The 21,417-nt window shown below is 37.7% G+C and overlaps 2 protein-coding genes across 2 annotated transcripts; both read left to right on the top strand.

The window, feature by feature from the left end:
* The first annotated feature begins 577 nt into the window (after positions 1-577).
* LOC123559970 (clathrin heavy chain 1-like) lies at positions 578-8,139 on the top strand. Its single transcript, XM_045352148.2, has 6 exons — positions 578-701; positions 1,952-2,483; positions 3,216-3,508; positions 4,168-4,279; positions 5,956-6,218; positions 6,686-8,139. Exons 1-6 carry the CDS (start codon positions 643-645, stop codon positions 6,882-6,884), a joined length of 1,458 nt encoding a protein of 485 aa, XP_045208083.2. The 5' UTR covers positions 578-642; the 3' UTR covers positions 6,885-8,139.
* A 1,033-nt stretch (positions 8,140-9,172) lies between these two features.
* On the top strand, positions 9,173-21,130 carry LOC128546286 (fucolectin-like). Its single transcript, XM_053516676.1, has 4 exons — positions 9,173-9,238; positions 11,542-11,707; positions 13,606-13,749; positions 20,928-21,130. The coding sequence occupies exons 1-4, from the start codon at positions 9,173-9,175 to the stop codon at positions 21,128-21,130; spliced, it is 579 nt and encodes a 192-aa protein (XP_053372651.1).
* Positions 21,131-21,417: the final 287 nt, after the last annotated feature.

Raw genomic sequence — 21,417 nt, 5'->3', positions numbered from 1 at the left:
CAGTCGCGTCAATGTCATTGAAAAATGTAGATTGTTTGAACAGCAATTGTAAGAGTATAAACGATTTTGTGATGGGTATGTACGAAAAAAAGAATGCGTTTTGTAGAATGAGGAAATGTGTCAATATTCTAATTCTTTTCAGTCTGACTTTAGTAATGATGAATGTTTTTATTAATGGTACATTTCTGAGTTCCTCATGATCGTTTGTCATCTATTTAAGTGTCACAATAGTATTCAACCGATCTTGATAGTACTTATCCTTGCTTACGAAGCTTTGATATTCCGTATAAATTATAAACAAACCCTTTGAGAAATTAAACTGGTTGTCAATAACACCTTTTGCTAACTTTGACCGGACATAGTTTTATTAACTCCATTACAGGAAATGCAGAAGGTGGAAAACTATGGAGACAGTTTTCCGCGTCTGATGCAATATTGATTTGCCTTGTCACTATGAGAAGCTGGTGAAACAAAAAAAGCAATTAAATATGCCCTACTGCAAACAGACTGTGTCAAAACTTGCAAGTATACATTCGATTTTCTACTAACCTCTGTAACGGACGCGCTGATCAAAACAGAACAGCTGTAGAGAAAGCTGAAGTCACAGCGAAATGTCTTGTCCACACAAGTCGGGATATTGAAATGTATTGTGGTACACATGACGTCGTATGTTGTACAATGTGCATTGCCAAAAACCACAGGTAAACTTATCCTTTGCTAGCTACTTGATTTTATTCGCTCGCGACGCTCGCATACGTAATTTATTTCTTGTTATGGGATATGCATTTTTTTCTTGCTAGCTACGCTCGCATAGGTAATTTATCTTTTGTACTGGGTGAAAAATATAATATATGCATTTTTCGCTCGCTGCTCTTGCATAGGTAATTTGTCTTTTGTTCTGGATGAAAAAAAAATAAAATGTGCATTTTTCTCGATCGCTACACTGCATAGGTATTTTGTCTTTAGTTCTGGTAAAAATAAAAAGATCATGTTAATAAATGATTTCTCGCTCGTTACGCTCGCACATAAAACTCGCTGACAAACCTGAGAGCTTAATGCCTTTGTAACTCCTCCCCATAAAAACCTCAGAAATCGGTCTAAGATATTCCGAGATACTTAGCAAGCATGAGTCGTAAAACATGAACTATATTTAGCAATGTATTTGGGTTGATTTTGTCACAAAACCTGTCCTTTTTCAAAACCAAATCAAGTACCTCAGAACGCCCAGAATGCACCAGTTGGATCCATTGTTTTCAAAAGCTTTCGGTGTGTGTGTGTGTCTGGGGGGGGCGGGGGGTGGCGGTACTAACAAACATTTGCCCAAAATTATGGCGCTGTGCATTAACATCCACATTGTGTATGACGGAGTTTCCCTACCGAGGGACAGTGCGGAATGAAAAACTTAGCGCTAGCGAGGTATCCGAGCTGTCCCAAGGGTTGGGAAAAAAGTTTTACACAGGCAAACATGCTAGATAATTTTTCTTGCCTATCACGTTCAAAATAGATCGTGGCGACAAAAAGATTTGGGTATTTCGTTTTATTATATTTATAGATTAATAGTCCCAGTACTAGGCTATGTGACGTCACCTAAGTGCAGGCTATTTTAGACAAGGGTTTTTCCCTAGGGAAAGACAGGAATATCTATCCCTGGTGCGTGCTTGGACAAATCGATACTTTCCCCGCTAAGTAGGCAAGAACATTTGGAGAATAAATAACAGACGCTTTTTTTTCAAATTATGGTTCGTCTACTAATTGTTTCAGAGAAAAAGAGTAATTTGGTCAATATTCGCAAATAATAAGTTAGAAAATTTGCTTTGTATTGTAATAATTGGTCGGAAATACAAAATAATTCCTCAGCAACAATAATTGAAAACAAGTATTCCTTTTGCATGTTAATGTTTGCGAGTAATTTTGTAGAGTATTAATCAATGTTTGGGTTGTTTCGCTACAGGGCTTGTGCTAATGTGGATGACGTTTCAGCTGCTGCTCAGACTTACTTGGACATTTCTAGATTCCAAGCATTGCAAACAAACGTCGACGATACTCTTTCCGCATTAGAGAAAACTTGTGCGAGGAAAAAGGAAAATGTCAAGTCTTTGTTAGGCAGTGAACAGACGATCGTAAAAGAAATTGAAGAACTCCGAAAACGGTTGACTAAACATCTAGATGATTTAGAGAAAAAGGCAAAAACAGGTGTGGAAGAAACACGTACTGAATTTTCAAAACAAATTGAAGACGAAGTTAAGGTAATTGCAATGACTGTTGCAAACCTGAAGGAGTGTAAAGAAAAGATTTCAAAGGAAAATTTGAGCAGTGCAGAAAAGTTTGTTTACCTTAAACTTGGACAGAAACATTTAGCTTCAGCAGATGAATTACTCGTTCATGAGCAAATACTTATGAAATTTACAGAGAGCAAAGATTTAATCGCTGCTGTTATGCAAACGGATACCATAGGAAGAGTTGAAGAAGACAAATCAAGGAAAGTAAGTGAGTTACGTAAATGTATGCAAAATATTACAGTCATTTAAACCTTCTTTGAAGAAGAAGATGTCAAAAATGTTACAATCTTTTCTTGAGAATTTCGAATCAACAAATGAGCCACGCCATGAGAAAACCAACATAGTGGCTTGCGACCAGCATGGATCCAGACCAGCCTGCGCATCCGCGCAGTCTGGGCAGGATCCATGCTGTTCCCTTTCAGAACCTATAGCAATTAGAGAAACTGTTAGCGAACAGCATGGATCCTGACCAGATTGCGCGGATGCGCAGGCTGGTCTGGATCCATGCTGGTCGCCAACCCACTATGCTTGTTTTCTCATGGCGCGGCTCAAATGTAGTTATAGTAGATCTACTTATCATTTTTCATAACTAGTGTTTTTGTAAATAATATTACAGAAAAGCATTGAAATAAACACCAGTTATTCTTTCTAAAGATATGGCAATAATATAATGAAGATAAAGATGTAGAAACATGTTAATATTCCCTATTTCAGTTCAGTATTTTAGTCATTATTCATTTGAATTTAGATTTTAAAAGCTTATGATGCAAAAGGCATAGAGAGATGTCGGGCTTACGTAGCCTAGCTCTTTTTTTTTAAATTTAAACATGTCCAGTCTAAAGCGCTAGTTTGATGAAACCTTCTGCATTTTGATATAACGTTATTATTCTACTGTATAACTGTACTTATTGTTTTTGTAATTATTTTCTGTATTAGGTTGTCCGTTCTGGCGTATCCGTACTTGTTGACGACCTTATGGCATTGTCTAAATCAGAGGACATTGTAAAACAGATGAACCAACTTGTGATTGGTCAATGTTCGGTTAAAGAGCTTGTCGAGGAGATTGAAGTGAGAGGCAAAAGACGCCTTTTGTTGTCCTGGCTGGAGGACCGCAAGAAACAAGGGATGACAGATCCTGAAACACACACCGCTCTCGCTAAAATATATGTAGACAAGGACACTGAACTAAATGATACAGACATCAGACGCAAAACAGAGAAGTTCTTAAGGTAATATCTGTGTGCATCGAACTATCTTGAATTTAGATATATTTATACAAAACGTAAAACATATATAACGTGTGTCTGCTTAACATTTTAGCATGCTGGCGGCAAGTGTATTTGCCTTTGCGACAAGTGCAGACCAAGATCAGCCTGCACATCCGTGTAGTCTGATCATGGTCTGCACTGTTGGCTATTCAGTCAGTAATTTTTTCAGTGAACACCCCTTCGAGCAATAAATGCAACTGTCCAAATTGAAAGATAGACCAGTCCATTTCAGCAAATTAGCAGTGGAAGGTTAAGAAGATAATTTTTTAAAGATACGCCACCAGAAAGAGGAGATACTCAATACTTTTGCCAATTAGTTTGCACCATCTATTTATCTAATGGCAGATTAATACTTTTGGACAACTTTGCAAGGTGCAATTAATGTAGAAAATGTGGTACTGTTTGAAAATTTTCAAATTCTCGTACATACCTTTTCTGCAACTGTACAGTGCAAAGCAATACAAAAGGTTTTACACCTAAAAATAACTAGGAAGCTAGTTTTTACTAGTCTGTGATCTACATAATCACGGTTTTGTTATATTTATTGAAATGTTTTATTCAGAAGAGTTTTGCAATGCTCAAAAACAAGCATTAACATATTACAATGAAATTCTTTACAGCACTAATCAATACTATGATATGGAAGACGTAGGAAAGTATTGTGGAAAGAAAAATCCCCGCCTTGCCTGCTCGATTTATGAACGTTACCACAGCGACATGAACCTCATTACGGTAATTGTTTGTTTTGTCATATGCAAAGTCTCAAGTTATCAATTATTTATCCAGAGACACATTAAAATAAGTGGCAAGAGAAAGGTCTCTTAAACTGTAATGTAGAAAAGCATTCCAATTTTTATATGTTAAAGGCTCGTAAAGACTTTGCTAATAATGTGGTTGCCACCTTTTTGTTATGAAAATGAAATATATTAAACTTGTTAAATTCTATTTTCGATAACTTGGTTTTCTAATATTCAACAAAAGTTTGAATAATGATTCATATGGTAGAACGTTTTGTTTAATCCATATCTTTTTCTCCCTTTATGACTTTATGACAGGGATTTCTAAACAATGTACAGATGACGTTTCTCCTTGTGTTTTTAGTTGCTAAACATTTACACGCAGAATTACTTGTATCTGGTAATAAAGTTTTTCTGTTAACAAAAACTTGGAGATGTCTAAACAAAGTACACATATTGTTTCTTTATGTGTATATGGCAGCTAAACCTTTACTAAAGATTTATGCCCACTATGCGTTTTGTATAGACAAACACATATGCTATAAACTGCCATTTTAAATATTTGTGTTCCAATTATATATCGCCACAATAACAAAAGTTTTCCTTGTTTAAATATACTAATCAAAACTTCTGGATAATTTTGCTGATATTTTTACGACAACATTTACGACAAACTAAATGTATTTGTAAACTCATTCTCCTGGAAAATTACTTTACCTTGTTTCCAGTTTGGTGATCAATTCTTTAAAATAGAAGTTTGGTCGTTAATGAGGTTCATCAGGATAGTAGATGTAGTTTATGTAAACTTTTATCATGACATATCCAGAAATTTATTTACCTGGCTGACAGTTTCGGTCGGTATCACTGACCTTCCTCAGAACTGTGACGACTTCCGGGTACGGACTGGTTCACTTCTGGACAGGTCAGAGTGAACTAATTGTCCGTAAATGGTGCTGAAGGAGTAGGCCCCCTGGTCCCTGTTCATCACTGGTTTGCTGCTCGCGATTCAGGTGGCTTCCTTCACTTGCCACTCTCTCATTAAATTAACTCTTTAAACGCACCAGCTGTTTACACTAGATCAGAAAGAAAGAACTCAGAGAACATATTTAAAAAGAGTGCAATAACTGATCACACATCAAGAACCAACCATGTAATTGACTGGGAAGGGGCGAAAGTAATCGATAAGGAGGACAATCAGAGAGTAAGGCAAGTGAAGGAAGCCATCTGGATGAACAGGGACCAGGGGGCCTACTCCCTTATGAGTTTTTGATTCTTAAAATGCAAAATCAAGAAAAATATGCCCGCTTCGAGGATGGAAACCAGGCCACCACGGCAGTGAAAACTTTTCTTCTGTCTTCATCAATACCGCCAAGGAGGACTATGTGTTTAACGAATATTAAGTAAAGATTTTTAATGATTAATAGGACGGTTTACCTCTAGTAAAGCTTTACAACCGCTTTTCGATTTTCATCGTAAAAATTAGTAAAACAAGCAGTTCTCATGTGTTTCCATAACAAATAGTATGTCAGTAATTAAGTTTCAGATCATTCTTAAGAAATATAGCATTAATTTCCGTATTCCTTTTTTTCTGATCTGGAGGCAGCCAGTGCCTTTAAATGATTATGAATGATATATTATGAACTATATATATATTGTATATGTTTTTTTTAGGTATGCAATGATAATGCTTTCTTCGAGAGTGAAGCTAGGTACGTGTTCAAACGTAAAGACCCTCATCTTTGGTCCATTGTCTTGGAGGAAGATAATGTGTATAGACTTCAACTGATTGAGGAATGTGTACACGTCGCTGTTGACATCCAAGACCCGGAACAATTTAGTACGGCAGTGAAGGCTTTTATGGTGGCAGATTTACCACTTGAGCTAATAACATTGCTTGACAAGGTCATGGCAGGTTCTGTTTTTAGCGAGCACAGGTAATTTTGTCTTATCCGCTCACCACCGAAGGAGAGCTGTTGTGAATATATATCAAATGCCAGTCCGTCCGTATCTGTCTGTATCTATTTTGATCGAAATATTCTTTCTATTTTCCGCTCTTTGTCCAGTACTATTTTTGTCTGCCGAGCAATTATTTTTGTCTGCCGAGCATCCATGGACGCGCATACAGAGCTAACTCTTTTTTAATTATGACAAAAAGTATAATTGAATTCCTATTACATTTAGTTTTGGAACATTTGATATATTTAGGCATGTTAAATTAACAATAAAACTCGGGCTTGCATTTTTAGGCATGCTTATTTGACAGAAATCGCTAGACTTGCTACCTTCAATAGGACAATTTGATCATTAATCGCAGGGCTTGCTTCTTTTAGATATGTGAATTTCAAGTATTTGATGGTTAAAATATTTAACATTAAGCACGTGCTCACATCCTTTGTTTCAGGAATCTACAGAACTTGCTTATACTCACTGCCATCAAAGCGGACCGTTCCCGCGTCATGGAATTCATTGAGAGATTCGACAATTTCGACGCACCTGATATTGCCAATATTGCACTGACCAACGAACTATTTGAGGAAGCCAAAGCCATCTATAAAAAGTTTAATATTGAAATTCCACCAGAATTTGAGAACAAAAGTTAACTGCCATATACCGTTGTTGAGAATTATGAACAGCACTGCATTTAACGGCAGTTATAAAGTTTGTTTTCGCGTTAACAAACAAGTTTCCAAGTTTATTACTAAATTCTCAGTATGTACATAACATAAAAATTTCAACAATAATAATAATAAAGACACATGATCAGTAGAGGACAACTCTTATTAAAACAATACCTTGCTAGTGTGTTTATAATTTTCATTTATTTAATCAGTTAAGTATAACCTTCAAAATTTAAAATTGTTTTCAAAATTGCACTGTAATGGTGTATGTTGTTTAGTGATCAGGGTAATTGTCAAAATGATAAAATTTAATGCTTTTTGTTAATTTCAAAATGCGAATCAATAATTGCCAAATGTTTATTGCTAAGTGTTTCTTCAAATAAAGAGCTGAATGTATCAATTGATAAATGCATCATTAACATAACCATTGGCTTTCGTTCCAAAGTTTTTTTTTCATTGAAAACTTTTTCAAAAACAGTTGTGGTCGCATTTTCCTCCGGTAGAACATGTTATTATAAGTTATATACATTGATTTAAGAGTTACAAATCATAAAACGTATTTGAAGAATATCACTTATCATTTGACAATAACATTAGCTGTATGACTATCAATCTGACTAAAGTACATCTCCTATTACGCTACGCTTAGATCAAGTACTTTAGTCAGATTGTATGACTATTGTCATTTGACATTTAGCACTGGTATAAGTAATAGTCCTAAATCACAAAACAAGTTTACGAGTTGACTGACGTATGCTGAAGACAGGTGTAGTTTAGAGATTTGGTAAACGTTTTATTTTGTGATTTAGGACTATTTGAAAGTCTGAAACTCATTTGACCAATATTTTCTCTGCAAATTCTAAAATAAACATTACTTCGGTGTCCCTGCGCTCACAGTTTTCCGTACGAAATCCTTTTAACTCTTATCATATATCAATTTAATACGATCTGGGGAATTCAGGACTTCAGTAATTCAGTATAGAAAATACATTGCAAAACAAGATCATCAGAAGATAATGGTAAATGCATTAAGCGTGTGTAGTTTATTTGAAATACAAAGAATCGTTTAGAAACCGCGTTCCTTTTTTACTTTACAGTTGCATTTCAAAATTAAGTACATCGGCTCTATGAAAAAAACAAGCAGTACTGAATCAGACATTGTTATGTTTGCCACAAGTTTTGCAAATCAAAGGTGTGTTTCTTTTTAAAATTATGTTTAAAAGAATAATAAACTGACTCAATGAGTTTCTGAATCAGTTATAATCTATGACGAAACCTGAAGAATAACTTTGTCATTCCGTTTGGACTGTCACTGGCACAATGCCTTGAGGAAGCGGAGCCTCATTACTCCTTGAGGAAGTGGAGCCACAGAACTCCTTGAGGAAGTGGAGCCACATAACTCTTTCAGGAAGTGGAGCCACAGAACTCCTTGAGGAAGCGGAGCCACAGAACTCCTTGAGGAAGTGGAGCCACAGAACGCCTTGAGGAAGCGGAGCCACATAACTCCTTCAGGATGTGGAGCCACAGAACTTCTTGAGGAAGTGGAGCCACATAACTCCTTGAGGAAGTGGAGCCTCAGGACTTCCGCAAGCCAGCTGGATTGCTTTCTCACATGACACGAACAGGGTGCTTCCCACTATGTTACAAATGATAGAAACCTGAATCATAGATGGTAGGTTGTTTGGGGAACATGCAGGTTCTTCGTTTAAGTTTCAGTACAAAATGTGGTCCTTGTGGTTATAAATTTGAATAATGCCACTTCCAATAGGGGGCTTTTATAGCTGGGCAACAGTGTATTTGAAAACTTGTTCAAGAAAAATACGTTTTCTAAGTGACAAACTGTCAAATTTAAACGTACAGATGATGTTTTACTTTGTACTTCAGGAGAAGCAATTAAAAGTTTTGTATAATGTATCATTTCTAATGAATATCAAGCAAGAGGTTTTATGCTAATGGAAAGCTATCAGTAAGTTACGGAATTTGTACTGGAAATCTGTCGGCTTTAGACTGGTGGTACCGTAGGTGAAACGTGTTTTTGGTAAAGACGTAACGACAATTCAAGTGGATTTAAAATAAATGTACAAAATATGTATTATCATAGACATAAAATATTTCCTAATAAAGGGACTTTAAATGATTAAAGGTTAGGTAATACAATGCAATACAAATTATTCAGGTGATGTTTTTCGGGATTTTGAAAGCTTTACTGTTGTTATTGTTGCTTCTGCTTCAATTTAAAGGAACACTTGCATTTACTTACACAAGCAAAGATGGAGTTACGATCAGTTACACAGTCAGGTTCAAACAAACATGCCGTGATGAACAAGACAGAGTCGGTACAATACAAGGAATAGCACTTCCGGAATGTGTAAAAGAGTGTAGCTTACGCCCCTATTGCGAATCTGTAAACTATAAAAGATTGTTTCTAACATGCCATTTTTATTCGTCAACATTCCTCGATGGTGACATTAGTAAAGGCAATTGTGTTGAAATACGGAAATCTGATATATATACTGAACAGGTAAACCATTTGTTTATTAAGCAGATAATTAGAAAAATTTCAGATATGTCAAATATGATATAGAATGATATGAGATTTTTTTTTATTTTGATAATATGTACACACAAGCTAAATAAATTACACATAATAAATAAAACACTTACCATGCAGTCTTACATAACCATGTCTTCTTCTTTTTCTTCTTCTTGGCGTTCACTACATAATCATGTCTTCTTCTTTTTCTTCTTCTTGGCGTTCACTACATAATCATGTCTTCTTCTTTTTCTTCTTCTTGGCGTTCACTACATAATCATGTCTTTTTCTTCTTCTTGGCGTTCACTACATAATCATGTCTTTTTCTTCTTCTTGGCGTTCACTACATAATCATCTTGGCGTTCACTACATAATCATGTCTTCTTCTTTTTCTTCTATTGAATTTCATACATAATCATGTTTTTTTTTTTTGATTTATACAAACAAGCTTTTACTTTCTTCTGCGTTCCTTACATAATCATGTCTTTTTCTTCTTCTTGGCGTTCACTACATAACCATGTCATTTTGTATAATTTCAAAACAAGAAAATAACGTTTTCTTTATTGTTTTCTATATATACTGAGATTACACTAGTATATTACCAAAACTACGCTATTGTCTACTTCATTCCCACGATAAATTAATTCTATTGTTCATTTGTTTGTAGAAACCGTGCGAGAATTGTGAAGATGAGAAAGCGTGTGAACCTACTGAACAAATGTGCACGCACAAAGGTATCTGTTTGCTTTTTCTGTAATCATAAAATAATATCCAGGGCTCAAATGTAGTAGACAATAAATCATTTAATTTTGTGGACAAAATATTTTCGGATTTGGGTAAAAAAAACCCGGCCATTTCGTAAATACATGCTTTCAAAGATTTAAAGGTCGGTGACTTGAAATCACTTGCTCTGAATCGATGTGGGTTCGAGCCTCACTCGGGCCGTTGAATCCTTCATGTGAATTCTTCATGTTGGGAAGCCATCCAGCTGGCTTGCGGAAGGTCGGTGGTTCTACCCGCGTGCCTGCCCGTGATGAAATAATGCACGGAGGGGCACATGTGGGTTTCCTCCACCATGAAAGCTGGAAAGTCGCCATATGACCTAAAGTTGTGTCGGCGCGACGTTAAACCCAACAAAAAAAATCAACAACAAACAAACAGACAAACAAACAAGATAAATAGATTGGACTGAGATTTAATTTCATAAACTGACCCAACCACGATAACCAAGAATTCGCAGAATTTTAAACTCGAAGACCGTTTAAGTCGAATTTGACAAAATGTTTTACTTTTGGGTTTCAAGTCAAGGTCAATGTTGTTCGGCAATTCCTTTAGTATTTTCGATTTCACAATCAAAAGATTAGGCAATTTGGCTCTTCTTCCACAGCCATTATAGCTATCAGTCTGAGATAGTTTAAGCGGGGATATCGCTTTCTACCGTATGTCAAACAAAATCTGTACACATATCAACTAACCTGGTATATGAAAGTTGCGGAATTTGCTCTCTTTAAGATATGTCATCATTCCAAAGCAATGAAAATCTTGCTGTAGCCGTTTCATTAAAACAATTGACGTTTCCCACTTAAATTTACGGGTTAAAATACCCCGCCCACTTAAGTGGCATCTTCGGAACACATGGAGTTTTGATAATATATATTCATCTTGAAAACCCGTAATATTCCGCAATCAATTTAAGCAATCAATGTAATACGTACCAAAACAAATCTATTAATGCTTTAAGAATATCTCCTTATCCTAAAGGTTTGTAGATGTCAATATCAGCTAATTTGTACAATTTTAACTTTTATTCTAGTATAACATACGTTACTGTCGCCTCTTAAATTCTCTAAATTTGGGACGTAATAACATTCACAACACGCCAACAATGGCAGTTACATGTTTATGTTTTTGAGTTGAATAAATCATGTTTACTGAACATACTTTTATTGGACTAAAGCGTGTTGCAGTATTGAACTGAAGTCGCGCAATACTCCACTACAGAACTTGTGCAGATTTCACGATATAAATCTAATTGAGGTGAGACTATTTCTTTAAACATCTGAAATGCGTAATAAATCTATTAAAAGTATAATTTCTATTTCCTAGAATGCCTCCCAGAATGGCACAATATTAGGAAACTTGAATAGTGTTGGTGATGTCGTAGAAATTGCATGTAACACCGGATACAAATACAGGGAAGCTAATGAGACTAAACAAGCGGTATGTCTTCCCAATGGTAACTGGAGTATGAATGGCACAGACTGCGTAAAAGGTAAGTTCGGTAAACCTCCAATGAGATTCTAGCATTTTCATTGGATAAAAGGTGGTCACGTGGTGACAATCTGCATTTCTACGGAGGATCAGTAGGTTTTCATATAGATCTAGGCTAAAAATTACTTTTCGATAAAACAAATAAATTATAGGGTTTGATAGTGACCCTGCACAGAAATATGTGGGGTCAGTATGATAAATATAGGAACTGGGCTAACGCTCTGTCCACTCCATTTATCATACTAACCCCATATTTCCATCGGAAGGGGGTCATTAACAAAACAAACTCAATAATTTGCTCACCTATTGGTGATTAAAAGCACTCTTAAGACGAAGGACCTGTAACACCACTCGGTAATTCTCGCGTGAATACGTATTCTCGATTGTTCGGACGCGTTGGTGCTAAGCGCCCGCATAACTTTCCGTAAAGACCGGAAAATGCCGAAATCGCATACGGAGAACAACGTAATTTCCCGATTGTCATTGCGGACTCACTTGCTTAATACACAATGTATCTCTCAAAGGGATATGTAAGAAGCTAAAGGGAAGACTGTCAGTAAAATCCTAGGCCATCGATGCAAATGGTCACAAACCTAGATATTATTGAATCAGAAAGGAAATAGCTTGGCATGTCTGGATCCATGGGGTTGGTGTGCTCCAAATTTGTCTGTGAAGTGATCTGTAATCATAAAAGGTTATACACGAAAATGCAGACGAGGCCATCACTTCATATATACGTTTAAAATATTCCAGGGATATACCACATGACCCAACTCCTGTGCTTACTTCCAGGGGTTGAAAAGCATTTGGGGTATTACTAAACTGATGTCTGCAGTCAGGTCGCTGTATTCCTCGATCTCTTTCTAATTAATGGTATTCAGTTATTCAGAATTTAGACCAAAAATGCTAAACAGGAAATCAATTCATATCCCCATTTATCGTATGTTGCTGATAAGGCCTACACCCTGAACTTGTGTCCTGCTCTCCACCTCCCTCCACCCTATTAAAATATGTCTAAAGGACTAAATAGTATTTTGTTCGCTATACACTAGACAGTTTTCAAATACAGCCTTCCATTGAAGATAAGAAATGTTTTTGAAAGAACAGCTGCTATGCCCTTATGATATGCGACAAATAGACACAAGTGTAACAATTTCACACAAAAATAGACACAAGTGTAACAATTTCACACAAAATAGACACAAGTGTAACAATTTCACACAAAAATAGACACAAGTGTAACAAGTGTAAAATAGACACAAGTGTAACAATTTTACACACAAAAATAGACACAAGTGTAACAATTTCACACCAAAATAGACACAAGTGTAACAATTTCACACCAAAATAGACACAAGTGTAACAATTTCACACAAAAATAGACACAAGAATCAGAATGAAAATATGAATTATAGCAAGCTTCTTTCAAGCTTTTAAAAATCAAAGGCAGATACATTTAATTTTAAATTGACAGTACAGGTTCATGTCTCATATGAAATTGCATGCATTTCTTTGCAAACCTGATAGCAAAAAACATAACATAACAAAAAAAAACAACGTTCTTTTATCCTCTTTTTCTTGTAGTAGTATCGCGTTTATCCATAAATGGTTTTATTAATAATGAAGTTGCTTACAGCACCAGCTTGGGCTTTTCAGACAATATCCTGTTGGTGTATGTTAAAATAGAAATTGCGCACGCGTTTCACTGTGAAATAATCTATTTTTCTTACACGTTCATAATAACAGAATTTAACAGTAACTAGTTTTAAGGATATTCAGTTTTGTTTACTGCTTGTCCGGACTCTATTTCAGATCTTGTCCCGTACACAAATCTTGCAAAACACAAACAAACCACGATGTCAAGTATAATGAAACGTAATGATGGAAAGTTTTGAGTAGACGGCAATACCACCCAATATTTTAGTGGAAGATCCTGCTTTCATACAGACCTCCAACAAGACCCATGGTGGCGGGTTGATCTTGGGGCGATATGTGAAATTCACAGTGTAAAACTGTTCAATAGACTGGACAGTAAGAGAGTAGGTAAGTCACAAGACGTATATTTCTCAGTCGATTAAGCTTATAAGAATCTTTCACTGTTTGAAGGTGCGGATTGAAATATCTACCTCGAGGGTAACTGTTAAGGCAGTAACGAGGCTCTGCCGAGAGTCAGAAATGTCAGTTTGCACCTTCTATCAGTGACAGATTTTTATCTTTTCATTTCTTTCTTCAGATAAAAGGGAAAAATAAAATAAAACAAACTTTTTTCTAATAAGCATTATTTCATTCTAGTAGCATATGAATTTACGCGTTCAATAATAAATTACAACATGAGAGTCCTCTTACACCCCAGAGTGTAAGATAAATTTTCCAGCACCGACAGTAACATGGGAAAATTTCGTCTGGCACGCAAGAATTACTGTTTCACGCATGTATTAATCGTCTCGGAATTGTATTATTGCACGTAGCTTTTGCCCCAATGTCCACTCGTCCCAGCAATTTAGTTATAGGGTCAATTAAGGTAGTTGACATTATTTATCAGAAAACCCTTGAATGATAATATGGTAGACGTTATATTGGTAGCATAAATGTTGTCGGGAATCTATTATATCCGATATATTTCTTACACAGCCGGCGCTTCTGCCTTTGTGAAGATTGCTGGTATTGTGTTTTACTAATTTCAAGGTTATTAAATTTTTCTCTATCAGAGATACCGTCTAACGTCAGATCGTTAGAGCCACAATGGATCATTATGAATTGTGGCTTTGGTGTCTCTTTCAACATAGAGTCCATAAGATTATCGAGCTCATCCATGTTGATGCCTCTGCGACCTATCCACTTAACTGACATGTTCAACCTCCCGAGTCCAAGTTGTGGGTCACCTTGTTTTGCTGCCCGTTCAGCCCAATGTACAATTGAGGACCCCACTATCCAGAGACGTTGATGACCTGAAATAACTTGGGGACGGTTAGAATTTGAATGGCTTGAAAAATAGGATATAATTATAATGAGGTAAGGTGGAATGGGAAAGGCGCTTAGGGGGTTAACCTGATGTATCGAGTGAAAGTCTCAGACTTCCACCGACCCATGACCTTAATTCTTTCATCGGACACACCTTCATTGTGAAGGTAGGTCGCTCCACCAATACGGAAGCTGTGCGATCTGACGTGACCTGGTGCATTTATGAAACGCAAGGCTTTCTGCAAAACCGAGCAAAATTGGTACTTTGTAAGCGGTTTCGTATTAAAGTGGATGAAAAGATTACTGCTGCCTGAATTAGGGCGGATATTTAAATACTTAGATAAACTATCAACAGGACAATAGATGCCACCTTTGGCTTCAATTTGTAGAGTGACTGACAAACCAAGTTGATCGGTTTTTGACCATCTAATCTGTAAGAGGACCGTGTTGCTGGACACCTGTACATCGCTGACTAGCAATTGTTTTTGACTGCTTGACGTGATGCTAGGTGCAGTGAACTCACTGACACGTAACAATCCAAAAAATGCCAAAGAGAAAGCTGCAGTGAACAAAGCTTGTTCATATGTATTGCTGCAGATGAACTTCAAACTGCCTATTATTTCGCTAAGCAAGGGAAGTGTTATTGGAGCCCTCAGATCGTTAACCTGACCTCCTTGAATACGGCGTAAGCCCTCAACTGCTTTAACCACCAAGAAAGATTTTGTTGGGTCCATAAGACCCCGTACTTTGTGGGCATGACTGATTCCCGAAATGTAAGTGGAAAGGGAAGATGCAGATAGACCTTGATAGGTGCAGTGAGCGATAAAAAGTAACAGATCTTTTAGAGGAACAGGCCATATGTCAGGTAAATGATAATTTACGCTAAAGTTGGATAGCTTTTGAATGCTTGTAGCGTATGTTTTACGGGTAGATGCTGCCACCGAACTGGTAATTAAAAATTGCGTAAGGCAATCTAGATGTTCCGGAGGTGGGGCGGAATCTGTGTGGGTTACCAGTCTGCGTCTGGCGCTGCCTGTCTGAATCTGCACCACTGTGAACGAGAAAGTGCATCTGCGATTGGGATGTAATAATGTGTATGACAGCTTGGTTATCTATGTGGAATAGAACTTTCTTATTGCGAAATGATTCTGACCAAGTGACAATAGCTGCCACAACTGGAAATAACTATAACAGGGTCATATCCCGGGTAAGGCCTTCTTCTACCCACTGGGTAGGCCATAAGCCCTGTGACCAATGGCCAGCGAAATAGATTCCAAACCCCCCAGTATTGCCACCCGCACTGTCGGTATACAATTGAAGAGTGTCATTTGAGAGCCAAATGGAGTCGGCTATCAAGGTTATTCCATTGTGGGACTGTAGGAAGTGTAACCAAAGACTAAGGTCTTTTCGCATATTAACCGAAACCCATATTTTGTGGTGTTTTTTTTTTTATCCCCATTGTAGAGTTAATAAGCCTTCTACAGAATGCGCGCCCTGGTGCAATTACTCTGCACGCAAAGTTTAAAGCGCCTAGCAGGGACTGCATCTCTTTTAGGGAAATCTTCTTTGCATTTATAGCCGAGATTATTTTTTGCGTCAGTTCTTCGAGCTTGTCGCTAGGTAGTCGCATTGTCATCTGGTGTGTGTGTTCGGGTTTAACGTCTTTTTCAACAATTTTTCAGTCATATAAACGACGGTCATTGTCATCTGGACAGTATCAAATTCCACCCCTAAGTAGATTACACATGTTGACGGAGAACAAGTTTTTTCAAGTGCAACCGGGACTCCAAATTTTTTACAAGTATTCTTAAAGGACTGCAGAGTATGACCTGGTTGGCACGACATATTTGACTCGCCAAAAAGGAAGTCATCGAGATAGTGTAGAATGTCAGAATTGTGACTAGCGGCGACTACTGCCCAGTGTAAAAAAGTGGCAAATTTTTCCGAGAGAGCACAGCTAATTGAAGACCCGAAAGGCAACATTTTATCATAAAAATAATAGGTAACCATCTTGCCTTTAAAGTTGACCAATGCTTTGAAACCGAGCAGATCAAAATCTGCTGGGGAAATTGGGAGAAGGCGGAAAGCAGACTTAACATCAGCGTAGGGCCCCCTGGCCAAGTCTGGCGACCATATCAGCAGCCTGATCAATGGTTGAGTACGATACTGAGCAAAGACGTTCATCAATGAAGTCATTTATCGACTTATTTCTGGGGTATGATAAGTGATGGATAAGGCGGTAGTCACCGCCTTTCTTAAGAACTAAACCGACAGGAGAAATTTGCAAGGTTGTGAAGGGAATCTTTAGAAATGGGCCTGCCACCCTGCCGGCATGAATTTCTTTAATTATTTTGTTATATAAAATCCCTGGTAATTGTTTAGCACTTAGTAAATTTGGGGAGTCTCTGTGTTCCCGGGGGCCCTCATATTGCAAGGGGAAACCATTTGATAAGCCTGCTATTAGATCTTCTGCTGTGCTGTCTGGATATAACTGCAAAGCTTTAATTAACTCAGAAATGTTCAAAGGTGTGTTACCTGTCTGGTACAGGGGTGGCGTTGAGCAGTGCGGCATATTGTCTTTGGATGTTTGCCTCCGCAGAGCCTGCAGGCATGCTTGTACCTACAAGTAGGAATAAAAGGACAATTATGTCCCGAATTGTAATGATTGCATGTTAATTTAATGCATTGGGAACAGGACCATGTTGTTTATTTACCCTTTATGCAGCAGCGGATGGTTGAGGGGGGAGTCGTTGTTGCATGCTGTAAGGTGAAGCATGATAAGGGGTTTGACTAACATAAACAGGTGCTTTAGCGGATTGACCATTAACATTGAGTAACCAAAGTTCTAAGTTAATGGTGCCCCATGAACTGGAGGGTTTGGATGATTGCAGTTGGCGAAATTGTTCATCATATTTCCATCATGAATCTGACATTGTTGCTGCCAGGCGGATATCCCAGAGGTATTTTAGCAGCTCCTGGGACCTGTGTGGGAAACGTTCGAGAAAAACACTTATAAATATGATGAAGGCCGATGACCATTGTTCGATTGGCAATTTTGAAGATGACCCCCTCGGTTTGGTGATGAACAGTTTGCCACTTCTGAACTGCAGTTCCCCAAATGGACCGTCTTATGAGTATTCTTGTAACTGGCGTGTGGATTTTAACAATAGTGCCAAGTCTATAAATTCCCCTGACCAGATTTTTATGCCCCCGGCATCTACTGATGTGGGAGGCATATAGTGATCGTCCTGTCCGTCCGTCCGTTCGTTCGTCCGTCCGTCCGTACGAGGTTAACCAAATGGGACCGTTTCGTCTAGCATCAATACCCCTTACTAGAATGACTTGATACTAATGCAGATGTAACCTGTGACCATTCTCCATCTTCAGACATCACCTGACCTCAGTTTGACCTTGACCTTGACCTCATTTTGGACTTAGGTTGCTTTATATGGGCCATCTCTTGGTTAACCAAATGGGACCGTTTCGTCTAGCATCAATACCCCTTACTAGAATGACTTGATACTAATGCAGATGTAACCTGTGACCATTCTCCATCTTCAGACATCACCTGACCTCAGTTTGACCTTGACCTTGACCTCATTTTGGACTTAGGTTGCTTTATATGGGCCATCTCTAGGTTAACCAAATGGGACCGTTTCGTCTAGCATCAATACCCCTAACTAGAATGACTTGATACTAATGCAGATGTAACCTGTGACCATTCCCCATCTTCAGACATCACCTGACCTCAGTTTGACCTTGACCTCATTTTGGACTTAGGTTGCTTTATATGGGCCATCTCTTGGTTAACCAAATGGGACCGTTTCGTCTAGCATTAATACCGCTTACAAGAATGAGTTGATACTAATACAGATGTAACCTGTGACCATTCCTCATCTTCAAACATCACCTGACCTCAGTTTGACCTTGACCTCGTTTTGGACTTAGGTTGCTTTGTATTGACAAGGATGCCAGCGGGGGCATCAAGCGTTTATTGAACGCAGCTTCTTGTTTCTTTTATTTTCAATGGTATGCCACTACCTAAATTGTTGCAGGTATCCGAAACCTCAGAATTTGGTGGGCGTGACGTACCATCAATCAATGTGTCAAAAGGCTCATATTGCAATAAATGTAATGGAGGTTCAGGAAAACTGAAGGAAGGCGTATTTATACCTTCTAACTGGCCATGGCTATCATTTTTTGTGTCCCTCGTGGTTGAGACACCGACGTCGGCATCACGTCTGCCCCGCTTCGGCCTCTCGTAAGTCTCGTCCTGCGCTCTAGGTGAAGAAACTCTTGTCTCCAATCGTCCCCGCTTGTCCGGCCATGACGCCGCTTTGGTGCTCTTTCTTCTAGGCATAGTGAAAAGGACTGGAAATGACTTGTAAATGCCCTTTTTTGCGTTCAATTGTTTAGCGCTTTTTTGGTAGTTCCAGCAAGTTCCCGGATTGTGATAATATTGCGCCTCTTTTGAAGAGTATCTACGGCATTGCTAAATTCCGTACCGTACCGTACCATTACCAAAAACGCACCAACCCACCCACTAAGTGATGTATTTAAGAAGGATTATCGAATACAAGATTCTAGATAATCCCTATTAAACAGTGTAAACAATTGCATTTACTAGAGAGAATCTGTGCATTTAATTAAAATATGGATTTTAAAAGTATCTTCGGAGTAATGTTTGTTTATAGTGACAGTAGGACTGTAAAGGGAAATGCTTCTTGAAATGTCTACAAACGCGTTCTGTATTTCTGAATGTGGATTATCAAGTAAGATGTTTGCTTCTTTATTTCACATACTGTATCAATGTGTATGTAATGTACCGAGAGCTAGTGTGCAATGGTGCAATACCGTTGTTAAATGCATGCCTTTGTGGTCGCAGTTCGCCTGGACATGCTGTGTTGATGTTTTCTATTAACAAATGCGGCCTCAATGCGGATAATTTAACACGGGTCCAGTCAATACAACTGATTAGTGAATTACAGACGGGAGCCCTACAGTATAACGGCATTAAATCCACTCATGATTCGTCGTCGGATAAAATCTGTTGCCGTGGTGTCAGAGCTGAACACCTGAATAACTTCTGCGTAATTTTTCATCCGTCAAGTCCGTCAAATTTTGTCTGTCAATACGTCGAATTGTACGGCGGCCATGTTTGAGTGGTTACTTTGTGGTTACCAAGCTTCCGTAGGTGGGTTAAAATTAACCGTGGTTATATTGTGGTTACCACGAATGACGTTATTTATACAATCGCTTACCACGATGTTACCATGTTGGTTACTGGCATTTAGTGGTTACCGCGCGGTTAAATGTTTTATACAGTTGGCTGCAGATAGGTATTTATGTAAAATAATTCAGAATTATAACATAAAATTAGCAGTAATGTAAGAACTCCCATTGATATTTGGCAATTTATTAACAGGTAAGGTCATGAACCTATACATTTTATTTGACCCTATGACTGAAAATAGGTTAATGTACACCTATGAAAAGTTTCATTAATTTCTTTTAGCTCGATTGTGATGAAAGCTTAATATTTATTTGAACCACCATTGAATCCGCTTCCTGGAAAAACTAGTACTGGTGTTATATGAGAAGTCATGGTGGTGACCACCATGGGGCTCGAACCCACGACCCCGGATTGACCGGCCGACACCGTTACAACTAGATCCAATCTTTTCAATTGGGTCTTACAACAACTCAAACACACGATCCTCTCTTTATTGGCGGATGTACCTTCAGATGCAACGATGCTTTGAAAAACTATGGTTTGATAAAATTCTACTGTGTACAACAATAATTGTATCAAACATGCAGAACTACATTAAGTTTGTATCAACTTCAGAATGCTGCATTGCCATTCGCTGCTATCTTGATGGAGGTAGAAGATCTAGTCCGTTATTCCTTAGACTGGCCTCCTTGTTCCGATTTAAAAAAAACCCCTCTAAAAGAGTCCTCTATGCCATAGATTAATGAAATTTATTTTATGCTCTTCAGTGAAATACAGAAATTCATTAATGAAATAAAATCGATATTTTCACTGTTTCAACTTGAAATCGAAAGAAATTTCGATCTTACACTTAAGCAAACAAATATCAGCCATGTATTTGAGATGTTATGTAGTAATCTATAAAAAAAATAAGAAGAGAACTAAATCAAATCTCTTTTCACTGATTGCCTAATAACATAATGGGTTCAAAGACAGATTTTCTTATTTAAGTGATATAAATTACCAATAATTATTTTGGATATTTCAGCGAGAAGGGCAAGTAACATGACGTTGAGTGTTGGTATATCCCAGCAGTCCATGCAACAAGTTGGTTATGTTCCAGGTCAGATTGACGACATCCATACGTTCAGTTTCCTTGGTGGTATAGAGGCACGATATGTTCAAATAACTCACTTAGGATATGAATATTTGCATCTGTGTGAAGTACAAGTGTTTGGTTTTTTAGAATAAGAGAAACATCATTATTTTCAGAGGTATAAGATATAATAGGGTAATTTTAACAGTATCTTTTTCTTGCAATGTTGTATTCAACTCTAGGGAATTTTGCCAGGCCCGGGTCCAACGATGTAAATGTATGTGCACAGATGTTTGAAGTTTACAAAAATAATTATTTCCTAATTTTTGTTGGAGTATTTTGTCATCAGCTATAAAACGTTTAGAGTGACTCGCATTTCTAGATTGATCCGGAATACCCGAGTAAACTTAGGTCACTCTGCAACCAAGGAAACTGGTGTTAT

Source organism: Mercenaria mercenaria, chromosome 10 (genome assembly GCF_021730395.1).
Source record: "Mercenaria mercenaria strain notata chromosome 10, MADL_Memer_1, whole genome shotgun sequence".
In the NCBI taxonomy this organism is placed as follows: Eukaryota; Metazoa; Mollusca; class Bivalvia; order Venerida; family Veneridae; genus Mercenaria; species Mercenaria mercenaria.
This window is presented reverse-complemented; position numbering and strand designations above follow the sequence as displayed.